Consider the following 24,530-nt stretch of genomic DNA (forward strand, 5'->3'; position numbering starts at 1 on the left):
ATATTAATATTAATATTATCTCTAATAATAATATATAATAATAACTTTTGGTTTTGAGAAAATCTCTGAATTCGTCATCGTCTTGCCATATTAATATTTTTGAAACAGGGATGGGAAGTTGATACACGAAAATTCGGGTTTGGGGATTCCCCGAACCCGAAAAAGCGGGGATCGGGTGGGGGGGGGGGGGTAGGGGGTGGGGATGGAATTCGGGGATGGAGATGGTAATGGCAAACCCGCCTCCGCCCCAACCTATTGCCATCCCTAATTAAGATATGTTTCATACAAAAATCTCAATGATATAATTTTGTTCTCATGATTGTGTTCGTTTTGGCCATGAACACGCCTGGTTCTGTGAGAAGGTCTAAAATTGAGTCGTGCAATTCTTTCAAAGTTGTCTGACTTGATTCTTTATTGAGAACAATTGTCATTGTTACCGGTAAGAATCATAAAAAACTCTTATATTTATCCTCCACGTTCATTGTTTCACCATAAGAATAGACAAGACATAACCCTTACAATGATCCACCAAGTCAGTGTAATTAGGTTGTCCCATTGAACCTATCATAGGTTAGGTTTTCCTTCGCACCAACTTATTCAGTAGGCTTAAGTCTTATGCCCCTCAATGATTTTGCAACTATCTCTGTATTTAACCCTTCGGTTAGAAGATCCTCTAGTTTATTCTTTGACTTTGCATAGTCAACGGAGATAACATGAGTTTGAAGAGGTGCGTGTATATATTATGGTTTTGTTTCATATCCCTTATAGATTAGTCTTACATTTTCTCTAACGACGATTTTATAGCAGAAACAGTATTACCCGTTAAGAAAAGTAAATAAACACTTATTTTTCAGTTTAAAAAAAAAAGAGAAAAATACTGAGAAAAAGAAGAAAAAAAAGGAAATTCTCAAAAAGGAAAAAAGAAAAATATAAGTAAAGGAAATTTAAATTGAAAATACTTTGTACGTAAATTTGTAGGCAGACAAGTCGTCCATCATCCTCAATCCTTGAAAGAAGCCGCACCAAGAAATTGGAAAAATGAAAAATAAAAGGCCATAAAATAAATTAAAAACAATTCCAACAGCTGCAGATTTTGATGATGGCCTTTTCTTTTTCTTCATATTCCACGACCCTTTATGGAAATCCCACCTTTTTTAGCGAAATCAAGAACCCGAAGGTGGGATGTTCGAGAAGAAAGACTGAGTTACTGTTATGCAGACAGCTTTTTAGACTTGGTGGTTCTTCATTGAGGACATCATTCAAATGCTTCTCTCGGGGACAAGAAAAGCAGCAGATGGTTCAAGAATCGGAAGCAGAAGATGAACAAGTTTCTGAATTTGAGGGACTGTTTTCTAATCTTAATCAAGCCACATTGAGGAGGGAGCCCGGTATTATTTATATACTTGTAAAGTGCCACTTCATGTTTTAACTTGGATACTTTGGATTATTGAGAGGGTGTTGTAAATGTTATCCCATATTTTCAAAGTTCCATAAAGAACACAAAATGATACAAATTTGCAACAGTTGTTGTCTAATTGGCAGCCAACAATTAAAAGATATTGTTGTAATTGGAGATTTGTAAAAATATAATCATGGTCTTGTAGATTTTCACGTTCAACTATATCTTGGAATTTCCAATTATTTTCCATATCTGAAATGGAAAATTCATATATCTTGCAATCTCTATTGAAATTTTCGCGAATTAACAATAATGACGCATTCGAAATTGATATTTTACGCCTTAATTGTAATACTTGAAACAACGAAACTTGAATACAAGAGTACTGTAAGATGAAAGTTAGCATAGTGAGTCAGTGTTGAGAAGATAATATTTCGCTCTTGGTTTCAAGTCTTGAAAGTTAATTTAAATAGAGATCGTAAAAGCTTGTGGGATTGCACATTGCTTACATTTGATGGAGACGAACTTTTGTTTATCTCTATTATCATTAAAATTTACAATAACTTATCTTGACAATTTGAATACACTAGTTGATACTTTGGGGACGAGGAGGTGACTTGCGTCGCAATTTGAGACAATATTTATACTCTTGTGGATTTATCTGATTCAATTGGCCACACACCATTTCTAGTTTGTAAAACCCCCACTTTTCTTGTTTTTTTCTTCATACTGTCTTCGTTACATGTGCCACAAGAGGCTAATGCTTAAGTTAGTTTGTTAAATGACAAGATTTTCAACCAGATGATATCCTTCTCTACAACTCGTTTATTTCATGTTATTTGTTTGTTGGATTTATCTGGCACCACTCATACAGTCAATTGATTAGCTTTATATCATATTTTTCAGGAAGCTTAAGTAGCGCTATTTTTCTTGTTGCTGGAACCACTGTACGTATATACGCCCCCCCTACTTTCTTGTGTATCAGCATTTGTCTGTTGCAAAAGTTTCTCGATGTTCTTTGGTGCTATATGGCCCCTTGAAGATACTAAAACTCCGCATATCTTAATTTTGATATGCAATATGCTCAAACTTGTATGCCACTACGTGACAAAAGGTTTCTTTTTCCATGCTTGTTTGCTGTTTTAACGACTACTCTTTTACTTATGTTTCACCAAATCATGCAACTCCTCACTAGTATTTTCCAGAGTGGTTTCAGTGTTTCCCCTCTGATGAACTTCTTTCAAATATTATCTTGTTCGGTTATTTATTTCCATACTCGCTGGATGAGAAGCATGAATACTACCTAACTAAAGCTTAAGCTTGAGATACTTCCTGACTTAAAAGGCCCCATTTCATGAAATATTTAATCAGTGAGTGTCCGTCAAAACAGGTGGGTGCAGGGATACTTGCCATTCCTGCAGTGACACGAGATTCTGGGTTTCTGGCGTCAGCAGTAACCTGTATCCTTTGCTGGATATTTATGGTAATTACTTTCTTGTGCTGATTTTATTATTTGTTTACCCTCTTTAGAGACAAATGACTTTACCATAACAAGGATTTTTGGGATCACATTTTTCAGTCAGAAATGATCAAAATCACATTTCTTCAGTCGCAAAATCATGGAGACTTGTATATTTTATTAGCTGTGCATAACCATGATTGCCATTCAACTGTAGGTTGTGACTGGACTGCTCATTGCCGAAGTAAATGTAAACACAATGCGTGAACTTGGGTCTGGTGGTGTGTCATTGGTAATAAACTTCAGTTTCTTGCATGTGAATGCTTTCTGATATGATGAATATCTTTATAACATTTTCATCCTGATGAAAGACAACAGTCTTAACTTGAAATTGTTGATGTCGACCACAGTTTCTTCGTGTTGACAAGCTCACCGGCGTTGCAAAATGAAAGTTTTAAAATATATTTTTATATAATATTAATGTATGAACTAATGTTTTTCAGGTATCAATGACCATGAGAACCCTTGGAAACACCGGAGTCCAGGTTGCCTGGTAGGATTGATTCAATCATACGATGATATCTTTTCTTAACATTGGTTGCAATTCCAAATGATTTTTGGGCTTAAGTAGTTTCAATAAATAAAATTGACTTGAAACTCAGAACTTTAGTTGGCCATCATGTCCATTTTTTTTACTTTTCCATCCATTTTTTTACAAATATTGAGTGAGAAATCTGATAATATATTGTTTTATTGCTGCAGCTGGTCATATATTTTCATTCACTATGCCCTTCTTGTTGCCTATATTGCTCGTTCTTCAGATATTTTGACAAACTTCCTCGGCATTCCATTGTATGGACTAGATTCTTCCTATATATTTTGAAAGCATTTTCTACGCTTCTTCAATCAAATTGTGAATGTCCATGTCATTGAAATCATGGATTGTGTTAAGTTTATGGAACTTTTACATAACGACTCTCTTTTTCCAAGTTCGGACGATGTACAATGTGCTGATTATTTCTTAACCAATCTTGACTTGTTATACATCTTCTTTGATGTCTATTTGCTGGTTGAAATGTTGACATTTTTCTACATGCATGTGTAGGTTTTAAGAATATAAATCTCTTATCATTTATTGAAGGTATAGCCGCGGCTATATAGTACAAGAGAGAGAAAGAAACCGAAATATAAACCTAGCATGAAACTAGGATCGCCTAAAAACCAACTAGATAAGATGACAACTAATAGATCAAGAAACAAATGACTAATCAATGAAAAAAACAGAAAATCCCTAATAATTCTAACACTCCCCCTCAAGTTGGTGCATAGATGTCAAGCATGCCCAACTTGCTTACAAGGCCCTCGAACACAGGTTTGAACAAGCCCTTTGTGAAGATATCAGCCACCTGTGCTGAGGATGGAACAAATGGTGTGCATATCAGGCCTTGATCCAGTTTCTCCTTTATGAAGTGCCTGTCCACTTCAATATGTTTGGTTCGGTCATGCTGAACTGGATTGTGAGCAATACTATTCGCTGCCTTATTGTCACAGTATAATTTGATCGGTAATGTAAACTCAAGCCTCAAATCTTTCATAACGCGTTGAGCCCACAAAACTTCAGTTATCCCATTAGCCATTGCCCTAAACTCAGCCTCTGCACTACTACGAGCTACCACATTCTGCTTTTCACTCCTCCATGTGACTAGATTTCCCCATAGAAACGTGCAGTAGCCCGATGTAGACTTCCTATCTGTCACAGAACCAGCCCAATCAGCATCGGTATATATCTCAACATTTCTGCTGCCGCTCTTCTTAAAACAAAGTCCTTTGCCAGGGCATCCTTTCAGGTACCTTAATATCCTATTTGCTGCTTCAAGGTGATCTCTAGATGGCGCGTGCATAAACTGACTGACAAGACTGACCGCAAAAGCTATGTCGGGTCGAGTATGAGAGAGGTAAATCGGTTTGCCAACTAACCTCTGATACTGATGCACATCTGCTGGAGATTTGCAGCACATCTCGCCTAGTTTCTTGTTTGCATCAATAGGAGTATCTACTGGTTTGCACCCACTCATACCAGTTTCCTCCAGGAGATCGAGTATATACTTGCGCTGAGAAACAACAAGTCCCTTCTCAGACCGTGCGAATTCCATAGCCAGAAAGTACTTTAGTCCTCCTAGGTCTTTGATCTCGAATTCTTTGGATAGTCTAGTTTTTAGTGAACTCATTTCCTCTCTGTCATCACCTGTGAGAATAATATCATCCACATAGACAATTAAAATTGAGACTCTTGAACCTGAGAACTTCATGAACATCGTATGATCGGATTGAGCTTGTAGGTATCCTTGATCCAGAACAAAACTTGTGAATCTGCCAAACCATGCCCTTGGGGACTGTTTAAGTCCATATAGGGCCTTTTGTAGTTTGCATACCTTGGTCCCGAAGTTAGTTTCAAAGCCGGGAGGGGGATCCATGAACACTTCCTCGTCTAGGTTACCATTTAGGAAGGCATTCTTCACATCAAGCTGCTGTAAAGGCCAGTCCAGATTGACTGCAATTGACAACAAGATCTGAACTGTATTCATCATAGCAACTGGAGCAAATGTCTCTGAATAATCAATACCGTAGGTCTGAGTGAACCCCTTTGCAACCAACCGAGCCTTGTACCTCTCAAGGCTTCCATCGGCATTGAACTTGGGTGTAAAGACCCACTTGTATCCCACGGTTGTTTTTCCTTTAGGTAGGCTCTCCATTGCCCACGTCTGATTCTTCTCAAGGGCACCAATCTCCTCATAAACAGCTTTCTTCCACTCAGGACTTTCTAGGGCTTCTTGTATATTTTTTGGTATGTGAACAGAGAAACATTTGCAGAAAAGGTTGAGAATTTTGGGGACAATCTATTGTAGGTAACGAAGTTAGATACAGGGTATTTAGCACAAGACCTTTTTTCTTTTCTAAGGGCAATTGGGAGATCAAGGGAGTTTGAGACCTTACCTTCAGGAGATGGCTCTTGGTCAGATGCTTGAGAATGAAGAGGTACGTTGTCTCCAACTTCTTGATGTGGAAATCTTCTCTGGTAGACTTGCTCGTAGAATTTCCCTTTTTGATTACTAAGCGGAGAACTATGAGAATTATTTTGACAATTAGGTCCAATGTCATTATCATGCGGTTTAGCCATGTCAGGAGTCGATGGAGAAATATTCGATTCTGAATTTTCAAAGAGATTTATAGGGTTTTGTTGAGTGTTATGTTCAGAAAAAGAGTCATTACTCAGGATGTTTTCATTATTTTGGTTTGAAATAGTAAAAGGAAACAGCTCCGAATCTTCAATACCTCTGAACTCCCCCTAAAGATGAGTCTCAAAATATGATCTATCTTCAAAAAACTCTACATCGAAAGAGGTGTACATATTTTTTAACATGGATCAAAACACTTATAACCCTTTTGAGTAGAGCCATACCCTACAAACACACATTTTTTTGCCTTAGGATCTAACTTACTCATGTTTCTATCCATGTTTCTAACAAAAACAGTACAACCAAACGTGCGCAAGGTGAAGGGATTTGAAAACAATTTAGAGTTGGGAAAGTGTTCCTTAAGTTTAGCAAGAGGAGTCTGAAAATGTAACACCTTAGAAGGCAACCTATTCATTAAATATTCTGCAGTCAAGACAGCTTCTCCCCACAAGTATTTAGGAACCTTATTAGTGAATAGGAGTGCACGAGTTATTTCCAAAATGTGCCTATTTTTTCTCTCAGCCACACCATTCTGTTGCGGACTATCAGTGCATGAACTTTGTTGAACAATACCCTTTCTCTTTAAAAAATTGACTTAAAATTTTCTTAAAATACTCTCCTCCATTGTCATTTCTTAACATTTGCACATTTGTTTGAAACTGAGTATTAATCATATGGTTGAAGTGCTTAAAGACAGTTTCCACTTCTGATTTTTCTTTCAATAAAAACACCCAACATGCACGAGTATGATCATCTATGAACGTTACAAACCATCTTTTACCATTCCAGCTAGTGACACGAGAAGGACCCCAAACATCACTATGGATTAGTGAGAAGGGTCTGCTCGGTTGATAGTGTCTTGGAGGATAAAATGATCTATGATGTTTTGCCAAGGCACAAATTTCACATTTAAATATAGAGGGATTTTTATTCAAAAATAACTTGGGAAACAAATGTTGCATATAATGGAAACTAGGATGTCCTAAACGGAAATGCCATAAATAAATCTCATTATTCGGATCAGTAAATTTAGTTTTCAACCCGGAAAATGCTTGAGCAAGTTTACCAGAGTCGGTCGCACCATCAAGAATATAGAGACCACCGTGTTCTCTAGCATTGCCAATCATCTTCCCCGAGGTCACATCCTGAAAGTCACAATGAGAATCATTAAATTTAGCTTGGCATTTTAGGTCACGGGTTAGTTTACTTATCGAGCTAAGGCTACATGACAATTTAGGGACATGAAGAACATTTAGCAGGGTTATGGTGGGTGACAGTTTAATGTCTCCCATTCCTGCAATAGAAGTGAAGGAGCCATCGGCAATTCTAACTTTCCTATTTCCCGCACATGGTTTATAGGTAGAAAAAAATGTAGAGAACCCGGTCATATGGTCAGTTGCACCTGAATCTATGATCCAGGTCAGGCTGTGAACACAAGAGAGACATACCAGGAACTTTACCATTTTGAGCAAGGGTACAATTGGACAATGTTGGGTTCGATGGTTGAATTAACCTGAGAAGCTGATCTATCTGGTCCTTCGTGAACGAAAAATGTCCAGAGTTGGTTGATGTCCCTTGTGTTGGTTCAGAAGTAGTTTGCAGGGCTCTCTCAGGACGCTTCTTCCAGTCAGCAGGCTTTCCATGAAGTTTCCAACATGTCTCACGAGTATGCCATACCTTTTTGCAATGATCACACCATGGCTTCTTCTTCTTGTCGAGGTTACATCCTGGATCAGTACCACGGGACACAAGAGCAGATGTATCATTCGCAGACCCTCCATTAGTCTCATGTATCACCTGGTTATTCATAACCTTTTTTCTGTTTTTTTCTTGACGAATCTCAGAGAAGACTTCTCTGAGTGATGGAAGAGGTCTTCGGCCAAGTATTCTCCCCTTGACTTCATCCAAGTCTTAACTTATTCCAGCCAAGAATACATAGACACGATCATTCTCTTCCCTCTTCTTCTGTCTCGCAAAGTCCTCCTTGCTTTCCCACACATCATCATAATGTTGGTCTAGCTCCTGCCATAGGGCCACCATCTCGTTGTAGTAGATTGTAACCTCCCTATCATTTTGCTTCAAGTTCCATAGCTTTGTTTTTAACTCAAAAATCTGGGAAGAATTCTCAGAGTCAAAATAGGTCTCTCTGACTGAGTCCCATATCTCATTCGCAGTCTTCATAAACATGTGGGGTTTGGCAATGGAGGGTTCCATTGAATTGAGAAGCCATGCCATGACCAGAGAGTTCTCCGACCTCCATGTTTTGAAGGTTGGCTCTGTTTCTGCCGGTCTTGATGTTTCTCCAGTCAGATATCCTAGTTTTCCTCGTCAATCAACTGCCAACTTCACTGATTGAGACCACTCCAGAAAATTCTGGCCATTCAACCGATGGACAGTAATTTGAATCGAATTAGACGTCATGTCGTGTATAGGGATAGGAGTAGTATTTCCCGAGGTTACCTCTGTCTCATATGTTAATCCGAATGATCCAAAGGTTACACCTTTATTGCCAGCATTTGCGGCCATGAACGAGAATGAAAAGAGGCTCTGATACCATGTAGGTTTTAAGAATATAAATCTCTTATCATTTATTGAAGGGATAGCCGCGGCTATATAGTACAAGAGAGAGAAAGAAACCGAAATATAAATCTAGCATGAAACTAGGATCGCCTAACAACCAACTAGATAATATGACAACTAATAGATCAAGAAACAAATGACTAATCAATGAAAAAAACAGAAAATCCCTAATAATTCTAACGGCATGCTGTAATGGTCTTAGTTTTTAAAGGTCAACAAATAAGTTCAAAGCTTTTGTCAACCTACGGCAATCAAATGGGAGTGGCTTTAAGTGAGTTTTTCTCTGACATCAGTCGAAAAGGGCAAACCCCGAAATTTGTTGGTAAGGGGTGAAATGAGCTCAAGGAAGGCGATATGATGTATTTTGTTGGATCTGGTTTTCTACACGCTCAAACGCAGCGGAAGTTTTAAAATTTTTATTTATTTTGACTTTTAACAAAAACATTCATAGGATGTTTAGAAAATTATACCTTTGTGAATTTAAATCACTGGACTCCAACTAATACGGTATAAACGGATTAGCTCTTGTTGATTCCTTACGAACTTTCTTCGATGAAATCCTCCTATCAAGTCCACGACTAGATTGTATGTTCTTCTTCCAAATTGCACTAGTAAATATGGAAGAGATTTTGTGTAGAAGAGGAAGAATTGAGAGACGGCTCAAATTTTCTTTTTCAAAACAAATGGCCGAAATTTTTTTTTCTTTGAAAGCGGTGTTCTCGTGAGTTGTGGTAGTGGTAAGCTAGGGTTTTACTTTGCATTTATTATTTATAAGTAAATAATAGCCTAATTACATAATTAACATTAATGGGTTTGATTTAATTAATTGGGCTAGTCCAACTAGTTTAATTAATTTAATCAAAGTCCATTAAAACTTTAATTATTTATTATGTTGGACTTGTACTCCTACAAGCCCATTAAACTTACTACCCACCATATTTAATTTATTAATTAATAAACTCAACTTTTGAGCTTAATAAATTAAATACCTTGAATTTTTATCGCCTCCAAAATTTAATATTTAATAAACCCAACATTTGAGTTTAATAAAATAAATTCTCAAATTTTATAAATTCAACTCCTTGAATTTAATCTCTCAAAATTTAATTATCACAAATTCAACTATTTGAATTTACTATATAATATAAATTCAACTTCTTGAATTTATTCTCTCAACGGGAACAAACAATCCAGTACTTGTGTGACCCTCAATGGTTCAGGGATACAGCTAGCCGTGGGTTCACAACTCTTTGTGATTCAGGACATAATCCTTTATTCGGGCTTACCCTAGTTAGCCCCATTCTTTTCATCAATACCTTGATCAAGAATGTCAGAACTCATTTCTGATTTCACCCATCGGATCATGGTAAGAGCGTCTAGTAGCATCGCTCCATGATCCCTTAGGTATCATTGATAGTGCCTGCAAGAACCAGTCGATTATGATTAACGTACAGTACAGTCCCTTCATTTCATATATCCCGATCGAATCTGCAACCATTGGTTCATCGAGGGTTGCATATTAATTCGATGATAATGTGATAACTATAATAGTGACATCGCGTGTACTATTGGAGAACTCCTTCTCGAACGTACATCTCATACTCTGGCCAGAGATTCCATGCACTATTATTTCATCAAATCACATAGGATATCCACACCCGCAGGTGAGCGGTGAATCCCCGACTACAATGCACTGGCTCTTATATGTGTTGCAACTATACCCAACCTCGTCACCTGATGACTCTTCTGGAGCCGGTAAACGAGTCAAAGCACAGCCCTAGCATATATAGCCTCAGTGTTGTCCCAGGTCGTAAGGACTAATGGTGTACAATCATAACCACGGACTTATCCTCTCGATGAATGATAACCACTTGGAAAGTCCGAGGAGGGTTTGGTATAATCATCATATGACTACCCATCTGCATGTTTGGACATCTCTATGCCCTTACCAAGAAACGCAGTACACAACATCACAGATGCTAGTTTCGAGCTCAAGCGACATTTATCCATGTTTTAGGCGGCTGAATCGACTAGGAACGAATTTAGATCATCCAGTGTTTACAAACGAGTTTCAACATCGCATTAAGATTCATTTGTATTAAAGTATAATCAAGATCTTTATCTATGTTTGATAACATGAGTATACAGATAAAGAAATAACAAACAATGAAATAATGAATTATATTAAAGTAAAGATTGTTCTTTACAACTGAGTCAATAAAATCCCTAGCCAACAGTTGGCTTGCAGGGCATCTACTCTAACAATCTCCCACTTGCCCTAGAGCCAACTACCCATAAACTTTAGTCCCTTTGCTTCGCGATGCTTCTCAAACAATGGTACTGGCAAGGGCTTTGTAAGTGGATCAACAACATTATCTGCAGAGGGGACTCTTTCGACTGATATGTCTCCCCTTCCCACAATCTCCCGTATGATATGGAACTTCCTCAGTACATGTTTGGATCGCTGATGAGACTTTGGTTCCTTTGCTTGCACAACGACACCAGTGTTGTCGCAGTACACCGGGACTGGAACAACTCCATTAGGAATAACGCCCAACTCTTGGACAAAATTCCTCATCCAAACTGTCTTTTTGGTTGCAGCAGATGCAGCAATGTACTTAGATTCAGTGGTGAAATCCGCAACGGTGTCTTGCTTGGAACTTTCCAAGATACAGCCGCACCATTAAGCATGATTACAAAACCAGAGGTCGATTTCGAATCATCTACATCACATTGGTAGCTAGAATCAGTGTAGCCTTCCAATTTTAATTCTCCACCCCCATAGACCATGAACAAGTTCTTAGTCCTTCTCAAGTACTTAAGAATGTCTTTCACGGCCTTCCAATGCATTGGACCAGGGTTCGCCTGATATCTGCTTGTAACACTCAAAGCGTAAACAACATCAGAACGAGTCGATATCATACCATACATAATACTACCAATAGCTGACGCATATGGAATACGTGTCATCATCTCTATCTCTTCATCAGTTTTGGGACACATAGCTTTAGATAGAGTAATACCATGACACATTGGTAAGTATCCTCTCTTGGACTCTACCATAGAGAATCGTTTTATAATGGTATCGATATAGGTGGCTTGGATGAGTCCGAGCATTCTCTTTGATCTATCTCTATAGATTTGTATTCCCAATACGTAGGATGCTTCACCCATGTCTTTCATGGAGAATTTACTGGCTAACCATACTTTAGTTGATTGCAGTAATCCTACATCATTCCCAATGAACAGGATATCATCAACATAAAGTACTAGGAATGTCACTACAGTCCCAATAACTTTCTTGTACACACACGGTTCCTCAGGATTCTTAGCAAAACCAAACTCTTTGATAGTGCTATCAAATCTGAGGTTCCAACTCCTTGATGCCTGCTTGAGGCCATATATTGATCTCTGAAGTTTGCATACCTTATGCTCACTTCCTACTGATGTGTATCCCTCATGTCGAGACATATAAATTTCTTCTTTGATGTCTCCATTGAGGAACGCAGTCTTTACATCCATTTGTCATATCTCATAGTCATATCATGCTGCTATGGCTAGTAGTATTCTAATGGATTTAAACATAGCAACTGGTGAAAAAGTTTCCTCATAGTCAATTCCTTGTCTTTGAGTATAACCTTTTGCAACCAGTCTTGCTTTGAAGGTCACTACCTTCCCATCCGCCCCAAGCTTTCTTTTGTAGATCCATTTGCATCCTATGGGAACGATTCCCTCAGGTGGATCCACTAATGTCCAGACTTGGTTTGAATACATAGAGTCCATTTCTGATTGCATGTCTTCAAGCCATTTGGTTGAATCAGTATCAGATATTGCTTCTTTGAAATTCATTGGATCACATCCAACACAAGACTCATCATGGCCTTGTTCATGAAGAAGCGTATATCTTGCAGGTAGTCTAATAACCGTATCAGATCTTATAGAAGCTTGTACTTCAACTACTGGTTCTTGGGAAATGGGTTCAACTTCTATAGTTGAGGGAGTATCTTGAATTTCTTCAAGTTCTATCATCTTGCCTTTTCTATCTAATAGAAATTCCCTTTCCAAAAAGGTGACATTTCTTGAAACAAATACTTTTGCTTCATTGGGATGATAAAAATAATATCCAACAGAATTCTTTGGATATCTTATAAAGTAGCGCAAAGTAGATCTACTATCCAATTTGTCTCCCACTGTCTGTTTCACGTAAGCAGGACATTCCCATATTCTCATGTAAGAATATTTGGGAGTTTTTCCCATCCATATCTCATATGGTATTTTATCTACTGCTTTTGTATGGACATTATTCAACAACATTGCCGCAGTTTCAAGCGCAAAGCCCCAAAACGATATAGGCAATTGAGTGAATCCCATCATAGATCGAACCATGTCCATCAAGGTTCGATTTCGACGTTCAGAAACACCATTCAATTGTGGTGTTGTTGGTGGAGTCCACTGTGAGAGAATCCCATTCTCTTTTAGATAACCCAAAAATTCAGTATTTAAGTATTCTCCACCTCGATCAGATCGAAGTGCCTTAATACTTCTTTCTAGCTGATTTTCTACTTCATATCTGAATTCTTTGAACTTTTCAAATGCTTCAGATTTGTGTTTCATCAAATAAACCTACAAATACCTCGAATGGTCATCAGTAAAGGTAATGAAGTAGGAATGCCCAAATTTTGTGCTAACACTTAGCGGGCCACAAACGTCTGTGTGGATCAAATCCAGTAGACCATGTGCACGTTTCACGTTTCCATTGAATGGAGTTTTAGTCATTTTTCTTTTAGACATGACTCACAAGTTGGTAGAGAATTTATGTCTGACAAGTCAAACATGCATTCTCCCACTAGCTTGTGCATCTTTCTTTGGGAAATATGACATAGTCTAGCGTGCCATATTTGTGCCGGATTTGGATCTTCTATTTTTCTTTTGTTTGTTGTTTTTGTATGCGCTTGGACATTGTTTAACGGAATATCTTTTAATTTTAAGTTATAGAAATCGTTTGTTAATTCTCCAGTTCCAATCAAACATTCATTCTTGTATAAATTGCAAACACCTTTAGCAAAAACACAAGAATAACCATCCCTATTAAGCATAGAAATAGAAATAGTGTTTTTAACCAATTCAAGAACAAATAAAACGTCTCTCAAAAACAACTTAACATTATTGTCCAAAATTAAAGTAACGTCTCCAATGGCAGTGGCAGCAACTCTTGCTCCATTTCCTAGTTTTAGAAAGGTATCACCCTCTCTAAGCCTCCTGTTTCTTCCCATCACCTGCAAATCATTGCATAGATGAGAACCACATCCGGTATCCAATACCCAAGAAGAGGAATTAATAGAAACATTAACTTCAATATAAAACATACCATGGCCAGAACGCTTCTAGGCAAGATACTCTTCGCAATTACGCCTCCAATGTCCAGGCTTGTTGCAGTGGAAACAGATTTGTTCTGACTTGTCAGGCTTTGTGGGACCCGGATTCGCTTTCTTGTATGGCTTTTTGTTGGGCTTGTTCTTCTTTGGAGGGGCATAACGCTTTTTGCCTTTATTTGGGGCTCCCTTTTTCGTACCATACGAAGAACCCACTAGAAGAACATGCTTTTCCTTTTTAATTGTAGCCTCATAATTAGTAAGTATATTGACCAACTCTTCAAGGGTGACCTCAAGCTTGTTCATATTAAAGTTAACCACAAATCCATCGAACGAGGTAGGCAAAGACAGCAAGAGAATATCAGTCAAGAGCTCACTAGGAATAACCACGTCGAGTCCCACCAACTTCTCAATGAGCCCAATCATCCTAACACCATGCTTATGGACCGAAGTCCCCTCTCGCAAGCGTGTAGTCATGAGTTCTTTAACAGTCGCATGTCTTTCTGAACGAGTTTGTACAACATACAATTCTTTCAGATGAAGGTGAATGTCAGCAGCATTCACCGCCTCCTCGAACCTCATCTGAAGTTCATTCGACATAGAAGCCAACATGTAGCTCTTAGCTTGGAGATCATGATCCCAATGTTTCTCAAGCTTAGCTAATTCAGTCCTCCTGATATCAAGAGCCGCCTCCTTAAGTGGCTTCTTATCAAGCACATACGCAATCTTTTCGGAGTTCAGAACAATCTTTAAGTTTCGAAACCAGTCATGATAGTTAGGGCCAGTCAATTTGTTTTGATCGAGAATGATCGAAAGCGGGTTACGAGTAGACATCGTAAATATACTGAAAATGAAAACAGATAAAGGTTACTGATAATTTTAAAATAATTCTAAGATATAAAATATGTATTTCATTTTATAAATTACCACCTACTATTTTGACATTTCCACCACCCTCTGATGAAATAGGAAAATCGTATTTCCTTAGTAGACACATAGAGTCCAATTAGCCAATTATAATCCCGAATAATATCAGCCAATTATAATTTCTAAAAGGTAGAGTCCAATTATATCCCTATGCAACCTCCGCGTGTTTTGCCTCACGTTTAATAAGGACCCAATAATATGACGCCGTTTATTTTCACGTGTCAAACCAACCCATCAATATTGAATTGTAGTGGACGGTCGCCATGAGTTCCCCAATAATATGAGCCGAAGTCATGGGAGTTCCACTCAATTCACATCATATGTCCGGTGGAAGTCATAGCTTTCCAGCGTACAGGCCTCCCCAATAAGATGAGTCAGACACTGTCCGCGGGTAGCGATCAACATGCAACCACGGTTGATGGAAGGCAAGGAAAAATTAAACTCTTTTAATTTTTACTTTTTCGGTTTAATATAAATTTTGAATCTTATTCAAACTGAGGGATTTAATTTTAAAATTGTCTCATCATTTTAATTTAAAAATCGCGTGTCACGAGATTGTATGTTTGCCGGATTCATGCAACTATATTATATTATAATATACATACACGCATACTACTATATATCACATATATCATAATATGACATTTAACAATAAATAAGGATGATCGATCGCCAACAATATTAGATCTATGTGAGCCATACATGGATCCAGGTCCAAAACCTAGGTGAATGTAGGGATGCATATGCAATTATTACAAGAGCTTTCAATATTTTACATGTCTTCGTCTCGTTCATCGGGCCCACCATCTTCCAGTCTTGATCTCCCACTATTTCTAATAATTACATATAAATAGACATGGCTCATAAGGGATACATCTCATGGAGTGAGAACGGGCCCACTTTAATAATATCAAATATTAAAAAAAACGAATAAAACAGTAAAATATCCTAACATACACCTAACACATTGGTCAAGTCTCTCGATCATCTTTCATGTATTTAATATCAAATATTAACATCAATTTAATTAATTGATAAATCATATATCTAATAATTATATCACTAACCACCACAATTATTAAAGAATTTAATAAATTAAATAAACAATTAAATCAATAATAATTGATTTCTTATAAAAACTCATTTTTACCATTAATAATTAAAATCATATTCTAATTATTTATTTTACAAGAAAATTATTAATTTTCTAAAAATTAATTTTCAAAAAGAAAAATCGAATCAATTTAAAAAATATGAATTTTACCCAAAATTTTTAAAAATCAGAAAATTGCACCATGGACCCAAACAATTCAAGCCCACCAATCAGCACGCTTCCCGAGAGGATCCCGGGCAGTCGTCCGCGCTGCCCGAACGTTTCGCAGGCTGCGTGCGGACGTTTCGCACGCTGCGTGCGCACGCTGTGCGTTTCTGCACGCGCACGCTGCCCGGAACAGTTCCGGGCAGATCGCGAATTTTTTTTTTCCGAAATTTTTTTTTTATGGTGCATCAATTTTTCTAAAAATTTTCTTGTGTGGTTAGAAACAAATTATTCAATATAATTTAAAATCATACGAATCAGAAAGCCTGGCTCTGATACCACTGTTAGATCTGGTTTTCTACACGCTCAAACGCAGCGGAAGTTTTAAAATTTTTATTTATTTTGACAATCAAATTATGTTTTGCTTTGGGCGCTCGTATGATTTTAACAAAAATATTCATAGGATGTTTAGAAAATTATACCTTTGTGAATTTAAATCACTGGACTCCAACTAATACGGTATAAACGGATTAGCTCTTGTTGATTCCTTACGAGCTTTCTTCGATGAAATCCTCCTATCAAGTCCACGACTAGATTGTATGTTCTTCTTCCAAATTGCACTAGTAAATATGGAAGAGATTTTGTGTAGAAGAGGAATAATTGAGAGACGACTCAATTTTTCTTTTTCAAAACAAATGGCCGAAATTTTTTTTTTCTTTGAAAGGGGTGTTCTCGTGAGTTGTGGTAGTGGTAGGCTAGGGTTTTACTTTGCATTTATTATTTATAAGTAAATAATAGCCTAATTACATAATTAACATTAATGGGTTTGATTTAATTAATTGGGCTAGTCCAACTAGTTTAATTAATTTAATCAAAGTCCATTAAAACTTTAATTATTTATTATGTTGGACTTGTACTCCTAAAAGCCCATTAAACTTACTACCCACCATATTTAATTTATTAATTAATAAACTCAACTTTTGAGCTTAATAAATTAAATACCTTGAATTTTTATCGCCTCCAAAATTTAATATTTAATAAACCCAACATTTGAGTTTAATAAAATAAATTCTCAAATTTTATAAATTCAACTCCTTGAATTTAATCTCTCAAAATTTAATTATCACAAATTCAACTATTTGAATTTACTATATAATATAAATTCAAGAAGTTGAATTTATTCTCTCAACGGGAACAAACAATCCAGTACTTGTGTGACCCTCAATGGTTCAGGGATACAGCTAGCCGTGGGTTCACAACTCTTTGTGATTCAGGACATAATCCTTTATTCGGGCTTACCCTAGTTAGCCCCATTCTTTTCATCAATACCTTGATCAAGAATGTCAGAACTCATTTCTGATTTCACCCATCGGATCATGGTAAGAGCGTCTAGTAGCATCGCCCCATGATCCTCTAGGTATCACTGATAGTGCCTGCAAGAACCAGTCGATTATGATTAACGTACAGTACAGTCCCTTCTTCTCATATATCCCGATCGAATCTGCAACCATTGGTTCATCGAGGGTTGCATATTAATTCGATCATAATGTGATAACTATAACAATGGCATCGCGTGTACTGTTGGAGAACTCCTTCTCCAACGTACATCTCATACTCTGGCCAGAGATTCCATGCACTATTATTCATCAGACCACATAGGATATCCACACCCGCAGGTGAGCGGTGAATCCCCGATTACAATGCACTGGCTCCTATATGTGTCGCAACTATACCCAACTTCGCCACCTGATGACTCTTCTGGAGCCGGTAAACGAGTCAAAGCACAGCCCTAGCATATAGAGCCTCAGTGTTGTCCCAGGTCGTAAGGACTAATGGTATACAATCATAACCACAGACTTATCCTCTCGATGAATGATAACCACTTGGAAAGTCCGAGGAGGGTTGTTCGGAATAATCATCATATGACTACCCATCTGCATGTTTGGACATCTCTATGCCCTTACCAAGAAACGCAGTACACAACATCACAGATGCTAGTCTCGAGCTCAAGCAACTTTTATCCATGTTTTAGGCGGCTGAATCGACTAGGAACGAATTTAGATCATACAGTATTTACAAACGAGTTTCAACATCGAATTACGATTCATTTGTATTAAAGTATAATCAAGGTCTTTATCTATGTTTGATAACATAGGTATACAGATAAAGAAATAACAAACCATGAAATAATGAATATATTAAAATAAAGATTGTTCTTTACAACCGAGTCAATAAAATCCCTAGCCAACAGTTGACTTGCAGGACATCTACTCTATGAGTATTTGGGTGATATGTAGCATTTTCGAGATTGCTTATCTCCTAAGAATTGGAAAATACAAGAACAAGAAGTATGGCAAAGAATGAAGAATTGAATCATAGAGGAGAGTAGTTCTTTTTCTATTTATACATTCTACCTATAATATCTCCGAAACTACTTGCAACTACTTCCCAATCCGGCCTGTAATTCCAACCGTTTGTTTTTGGAGTAGTTTTTTTTTCTCCTGCCAGGGGCGAAGCATGGATTATTGTAAAAAATTCACATGATACTTTTTCAGGCGGGGGATGTTATCTCCTACTCAGTGTACTGTTGCATCGATAACCTTATAATTGTCGATATTATGCAAATCATAGCGGATTTTAACCAATTGGGGTGTGATTTTTTGTTTGTTTTCTTTTTCAAATTTATCACTAGAAATTTCATATGTCAAATGTTGACAGCCAGCATTTTGATTGCAGATGGGAAAGTGCAACTTTGTTTTCACTGCTTTTTGGAGGCCTGTGCTACTTTGGAAAGTTGGATCTATCTCTCCCTTCCTCCTCCTCTCTCTATCCTGTTTTCCATTTTAGTTTTAATTTACATGGTTAATTTTTCTACCACACCTTGTTACCATAAATCAATGATTATGCATTTGGGGTACGTATGTATAAAGTTGGAGGATTTTTTTTCTAGCTGTTTTTTTCTTTCCTTGCCATTTATTGCATGTGCACTAACACACAAGGTACCTTTTCAATTATATCTTCTTTCTGTAAAGAGCTTTATCAATGGTGTGATATTATGTGTTAGCTGGAAATTTTTCAAATGGCATCGAAAATCTTGGTTTGATGAAAATTTGTTTTGCATAAGTTTCTGCGTTCTTCATAAGTTTCCAGGCTACTTCTTTTGTTAAATAATTATTCTTAAACATCTACTTCATATTCTTTCTGTTTCTCAAGGACTTTGAAGTAAAGAAATACTTTCTTCTTTGCAGCCAGAGGATTATTGGGTCCGTAAATGGTGTTCTAGTCTTGGGCATCATTGCATCTTTTGCTGCTCTTGTGGTAATTTTCATCAATAGCCTTTTTTTATTCCTTATTATAAATTCATTTGATACAAGTACAAAATTTATTCTGCTGCAAGTGCAAATTTCTTCTACTTCAAAAGGACATCTAATGGGTACAAACGTCCTTACGAAAGAACTCGAGAATATGATCTTGAAACTATGGATTTGCATGAACAAATATGCTGACAGCCACCACTGTAAAGTTACTTGAAACACGGGCACTAATTCAGCTCAATGTTTGTTCAGACTTCAGAATACAAAAAAGAACATTTAAATGATGTAGTTCAGGTTGCGTTTGGATCGAAGGATTTAAATTTGAGGCATTTATATTATGTAGTTCATGTTGCATTTAGATGGAAGGATTTAGATTATATTTTAAGAGGAATTTGAAGGGTGGATTTGAAATGATTTTACATTGTGATGCATTTGAAATTCACTTCAATGCCTCAAAAAATAACTAGATGAGATTTAAATCCATTACCGAGTGGTTTTTGTCTAATAAACCAATAGATTTGAAATATCTAGCTTCAAATTCATCCATACAATCTCAAAGTAATCAGAGTAAGGATTCAAGTTTCCTTCGAAATTTCAGCTAACCATAAGAAACTAGTCATATTATAGCCGTGGAAAACTAGCAAGGATGCCGCATATGTATCGATGTTTTCTGCCTAGAAACTTCTCTGAGCTACTCTCGAGAAACTAGACCAAAGCTCGACCCAAGCGCGGTTTTGACTGAGTTCGAAGAGAGCTAAAGTAGCTTGCATAATAAACACTACAGGAAAATTCAAGCTATGAAAGTCTTGAGCTCCAGGAAAGTAATTTTTTTTTATTTCTTAAAAATATTAATAGATTTACTATTTGCTCGTGATGTTAATATAAATTACATGCTTCATCATTTTCTGTAAATAAACTTTTTATGCTCGAGCAACTTGATAGTTACCAAGTCTATGATGAGTTCGAAAAGTACTACCATATCAAGCTCGAGCAAGGTGATGTTGGAGCTCAACTCGGCTGGAATGCACCTCTATTTCAGCCTTATATTTTTACTCCACAATTTCACATTCACGAAGATTTTTATTGTGCAATTCTTGTTTCATTTTTCTTGTTTATTTCTCTTCTGCTGTAATATAATACATAGAGTTGGGTGTTCGAGTATCGTTCCAAATCATGAAACTTGCGAACATGACTTGATCGTATTGTAATATGTGGAGTGTTTGGCTTACAGATATTCAAACTAGATGGTTTACAGATATTCTAATATAATTCTTGTACTAGGCTTACAGATATTCAAACTTCTTACGTAGCCAAAACTGTTAGTTTCTGGTAGCTAGATGGTTTTTGTTATTACAGCTGAAGATTGTGTCCTTAGGCAGTCGCCAGTGGAGACTTGCATTGGGATGCCCTTTTGAAATCCAACTTTGAAGCTGTCCCTCGCAGCATACCTATCATCGCACTTTCTTTTGTGTACCAGGTAGCAAACCGCGCTTTCGCTAAACTCGTCAAGGATATTCTCTACATTCGATCCGCGATTCTAATATAACTTCACCTGTTGCAGAATGTAGTTCCAGTTCTTTGTACAAATCTAGAAGGAAACCTGTCAAAAGTCCGGTAATAATACCACAACCATGGAAAATCTCGACGACATTTTCTCTTCTTTCCTTTTCTTTTTGCCGAGAGGCTGCTCCACTAATTCTGTTGATATACAGGACTGCCATTGTTTCGGGCACAGGTATTCCACTAGCTCTGTTTCTGGTCTGGAATGCTGTCATTCTTGGTACCATCGCAAACCCCGAAATAGGCTCAGATACATTGGTTGATCCGTTGCAACAACTGCGGTCTACAAATGGAGTTGTTGGGGTATGCAACTCATTTTATATAGGGATTATTAAATGTGCTTCACCATCATTTCTTCTATAGCTGCTGCTGCGCCATGAATTGCCTTTTTTTAACCTTTTTGTGTGCACTTTTTCAGCCAATAGTCGATGTGTTCTCTTTTCTTGCAATTGCAACTTCTTACATTGGATTTGTTCTTGGCCTGGCAGACTTTCTTGCTGACTGTTAGTTATTATGCTCCCTATTTTAACCTCTTCGTTTTCCAATTATCTAAATTTGAATTCAAGGGGATTCGAATTGAACTGCATAGGGTTCTCTTGTCTTTGTTTACAGTGCTTAAACGCCCGTCTGGGCGCAACGAGCCCCTACAGTATATGCTCATCCTGATCCCACCATTGATAATGGCACTATTGGACCCTGAAATATTCTTCAAAGCATTGGATTTTGCCGGAACATATGGAGGTATTGCTTCTAACTGTACTCAAATTTGGCAGATTATTCAAGTTCGGAGAACACTTTAGTCAGTGCATTGACGGATCCCTGTAGTACGACGATCGTTTTGTTTTGTCTAGTTCTGGTGCTTTTCGGGATTCTTCCAGCTGCAATGTCATGGGTGGATAGGGGGTCGGCGCTGGCGAAATCTTCAAGAATTCCAGTGCTGGTTCCTGGAGGAAAATTTACCCTTTCATTTGTAATTGGGGCAGCTGGCCTAGTCATTCTTACAGAACTTTTAGATGACTTGGGATTTTCGTGGCAGTAGAACGTCGAATTCGAATCCCATTGAATGAATTTAATTGAATTTCGCCAATGGAAGTGTATTTATATTAAATTGAGATGCGTTCAAAAGGGTTGTTAATTAATTGAAAAGAATACAATGAGGTCACAGGCTCAAACTTAGAAATATAAAAATGTATTGTGTGGTGATCGAACCAATTCATAATTTTAGAAAAATGAACGCGAAACCTGAAATTTCCAGTGTAAAGGACAATTTGGACGAATAATATTACATGGAACAGCACCATTACATGCAGTAAATTACCACTTCGATCATTATACAATAAAACAAAAGAGATTTGTTTACCCAAATCAAAGCCACGCAAACAGAAATATTCAGGCCAAGACATTCTGTGATCATATTTTTCACAGATACCGCAAGTTCACAGCAAGACGGCATGTCAGAAAATAGCTTCCAGTTCACCATGACCAAGATTAAGAGCCAGAAACAGAAGCCAAACCTTTCAAAGCACACAATACATCGCAATGAGTAAAGAAAGAAATGTCTGTAAACTTACCTTAATAGTCAAAAGGCCATCGCATCCAGTTATGCTCCTCGGCGCTATTTCCCCTTCCTCTAGTTTCGGGGTAATGATGAACATTTTGATTATTTTGATTTTGATTTTGATTATTTGATGAGTTAGAAGACCACAAAAACGAAAAAGGATTCCATCGCCCTTGATTCTGAGAGTTGTTGTCCCTTCTACTGCTGCTAGGATCATTGCTGCCTGGGTTCCTAGTTCTCCGATTATTAGAACCAGCACTCGCAGTACCTAGTGATGGCAGCTCAACACGGCAGACAGGGCATGAATTATGTTCAATCAGCCATGGAACAATGCAATCCGAATGGTAGATATGATCACATGGCATCTGCCTTGCTTCTGTGCCTAACTCAAACTTATCTTTACACACTGGGCAGTGCACATCTGTATTAAGATGCCTACGAGTAATCTTGATGGTGGGCATAGCATCAATCGCGGAACGCGGTGCAGGAGGAGGACCCCGCCTATCATTTAGACTTAGCTGTTCTATCAGTTCCTGCAAACCATGTCCCATGAAGAAATCGCCAAAATCAGCTCGTCTTTGCCCCATTCCAGGTCCATTGTTGAAAAAGAAACTAAATGGATCGTGATTAGTAGCACCAAATGGAGTTTGGCCCCGCACTATTAACACTGAACCATGTGGCCCGTGACCAATACCAATTCCTCGTTCCGGTACCACGGCTGGTCGTGTTCTGACATCGTGATTGGAGTCTCTTCCTGCCATTCTCTGCCTCATAATCGCTTCAAATGCTTCCATGATATCAAGTCTAGGATCACGGAAAGGTCCCATGAATCCAAAACCAGAATCACTGCTTGAATGAGAACCGACAACCTCTTGTAGCTCTTGTATGAACCCTCCGTTGCAGTATGGGCAAACCAAATTGCGACCATGTGGTCGAATTGGCTGCGTGCATTGATAGCACCAGTGAGTGTTTCCACCACTTGACATGTTTTCTAACAAATGAGTAGCTAACAAACAGACCTAGATGTTAATTCCAAGCACCTGAAGCATCCTGCATCGAAACCCATAAGTACACATAACAAAGGATAGACAAAAATCCAAAATGGATCCACAAGCCAGAGAACAAGAAAAAAGAAGCATAAATTTCAGAAAAATTCTTGCAACTCAAAGTAGCTAACAACCTCGAAATATGAATCTGAGTTACATGATTATCATAGATTTCTTTCTAAAAACAAAATCTTTCTGCAACTTTGCAATCAGGGAAAAAGTAAAATAATCAATATAAACATAAATTGTTAGCACAAATTCACGAGAACGATTCTACAACACATGAATATACAAATTCTATTGAAATTTTAATTTGTATAATATGATTAAGGTAGACAATATCACCCACAATCAATCGATCCAGAGTTGGGGGAACTCGGGCAAAAAAGTCATCTATACTAGATTTTTTTTACCACAAATCCTAATTAAAATTATATCTTTTACTGAATTATAAATTTAATCACATTAAATTCGACAACACGGTCCAAAATTACACAAAAATTAGCAGATAAACAGATTTGCCGATCAATCCGCACTTAAAAACAGAAGAATTCCCAAGTTATTCTGAAATCAACACATCTTATAAGCAAAATAACAGGAAATCATTCATAAGATAAACAACTTCGAGCGTGAATTACCAGATAGCGTCGTTCAGGTGAAGGTCGACTGGACAGAAATGAGAGATAATTGGGGTTCTGGAAATTACAGTAGATTTTTATGCCTGCGCGTCGGTGTGCGCCACGCGCTAGGGTCTATTTACACTTTTATCCCTTGTAGGGATTTTCCATTCAATGCTGATGCTGGTGAAAAATTAATTGCAA

The 24,530-nt window shown here is 37.5% G+C and overlaps 2 protein-coding genes across 3 annotated transcripts; one reads left to right on the plus strand and one right to left on the minus strand.

Annotated features, from left to right (window-relative positions):
* The first annotated feature begins 976 nt into the window (after positions 1-976).
* LOC140823220 (uncharacterized) lies at positions 977-22,661 on the plus strand. The gene is made up of 14 exons (XM_073184429.1): positions 977-1,388; positions 2,306-2,346; positions 2,790-2,882; positions 3,076-3,150; positions 3,362-3,411; positions 3,621-3,710; positions 18,968-19,024; positions 19,480-19,549; positions 20,921-21,022; positions 21,107-21,159; positions 21,258-21,408; positions 21,524-21,608; positions 21,718-21,846; positions 21,957-22,661. The coding sequence occupies exons 1-14, from the start codon at positions 1,097-1,099 to the stop codon at positions 22,142-22,144; spliced, it is 1,476 nt and encodes a 491-aa protein (XP_073040530.1). The 5' UTR covers positions 977-1,096; the 3' UTR covers positions 22,145-22,661.
* On the minus strand, positions 22,363-24,480 carry LOC140823221 (probable E3 ubiquitin-protein ligase RHC1A). Of its 2 annotated transcripts, none has more exons than XM_073184430.1 (2): positions 24,348-24,480; positions 22,363-23,713 (listed from the first exon to the last, which is right to left on the minus strand). In XM_073184430.1, the coding sequence occupies exon 2, from the start codon at positions 23,647-23,649 to the stop codon at positions 22,678-22,680; it is 972 nt and encodes a 323-aa protein (XP_073040531.1). In that variant the 5' UTR covers positions 23,650-23,713; positions 24,348-24,480; the 3' UTR covers positions 22,363-22,677. The 2 variants fall into 2 exon arrangements, with proteins under 2 accessions (XP_073040531.1, XP_073040532.1); XM_073184431.1 differs by having other exon boundaries at positions 22,363-23,703; positions 24,348-24,437.
* Between the last annotated feature and the right edge of the window lie 50 nt (positions 24,481-24,530).

The sequence above is a fragment of the Primulina eburnea genome, chromosome 2 (assembly GCF_022965805.1).
Source record: "Primulina eburnea isolate SZY01 chromosome 2, ASM2296580v1, whole genome shotgun sequence".
In the NCBI taxonomy this organism is placed as follows: domain Eukaryota; kingdom Viridiplantae; phylum Streptophyta; class Magnoliopsida; order Lamiales; family Gesneriaceae; genus Primulina; species Primulina eburnea.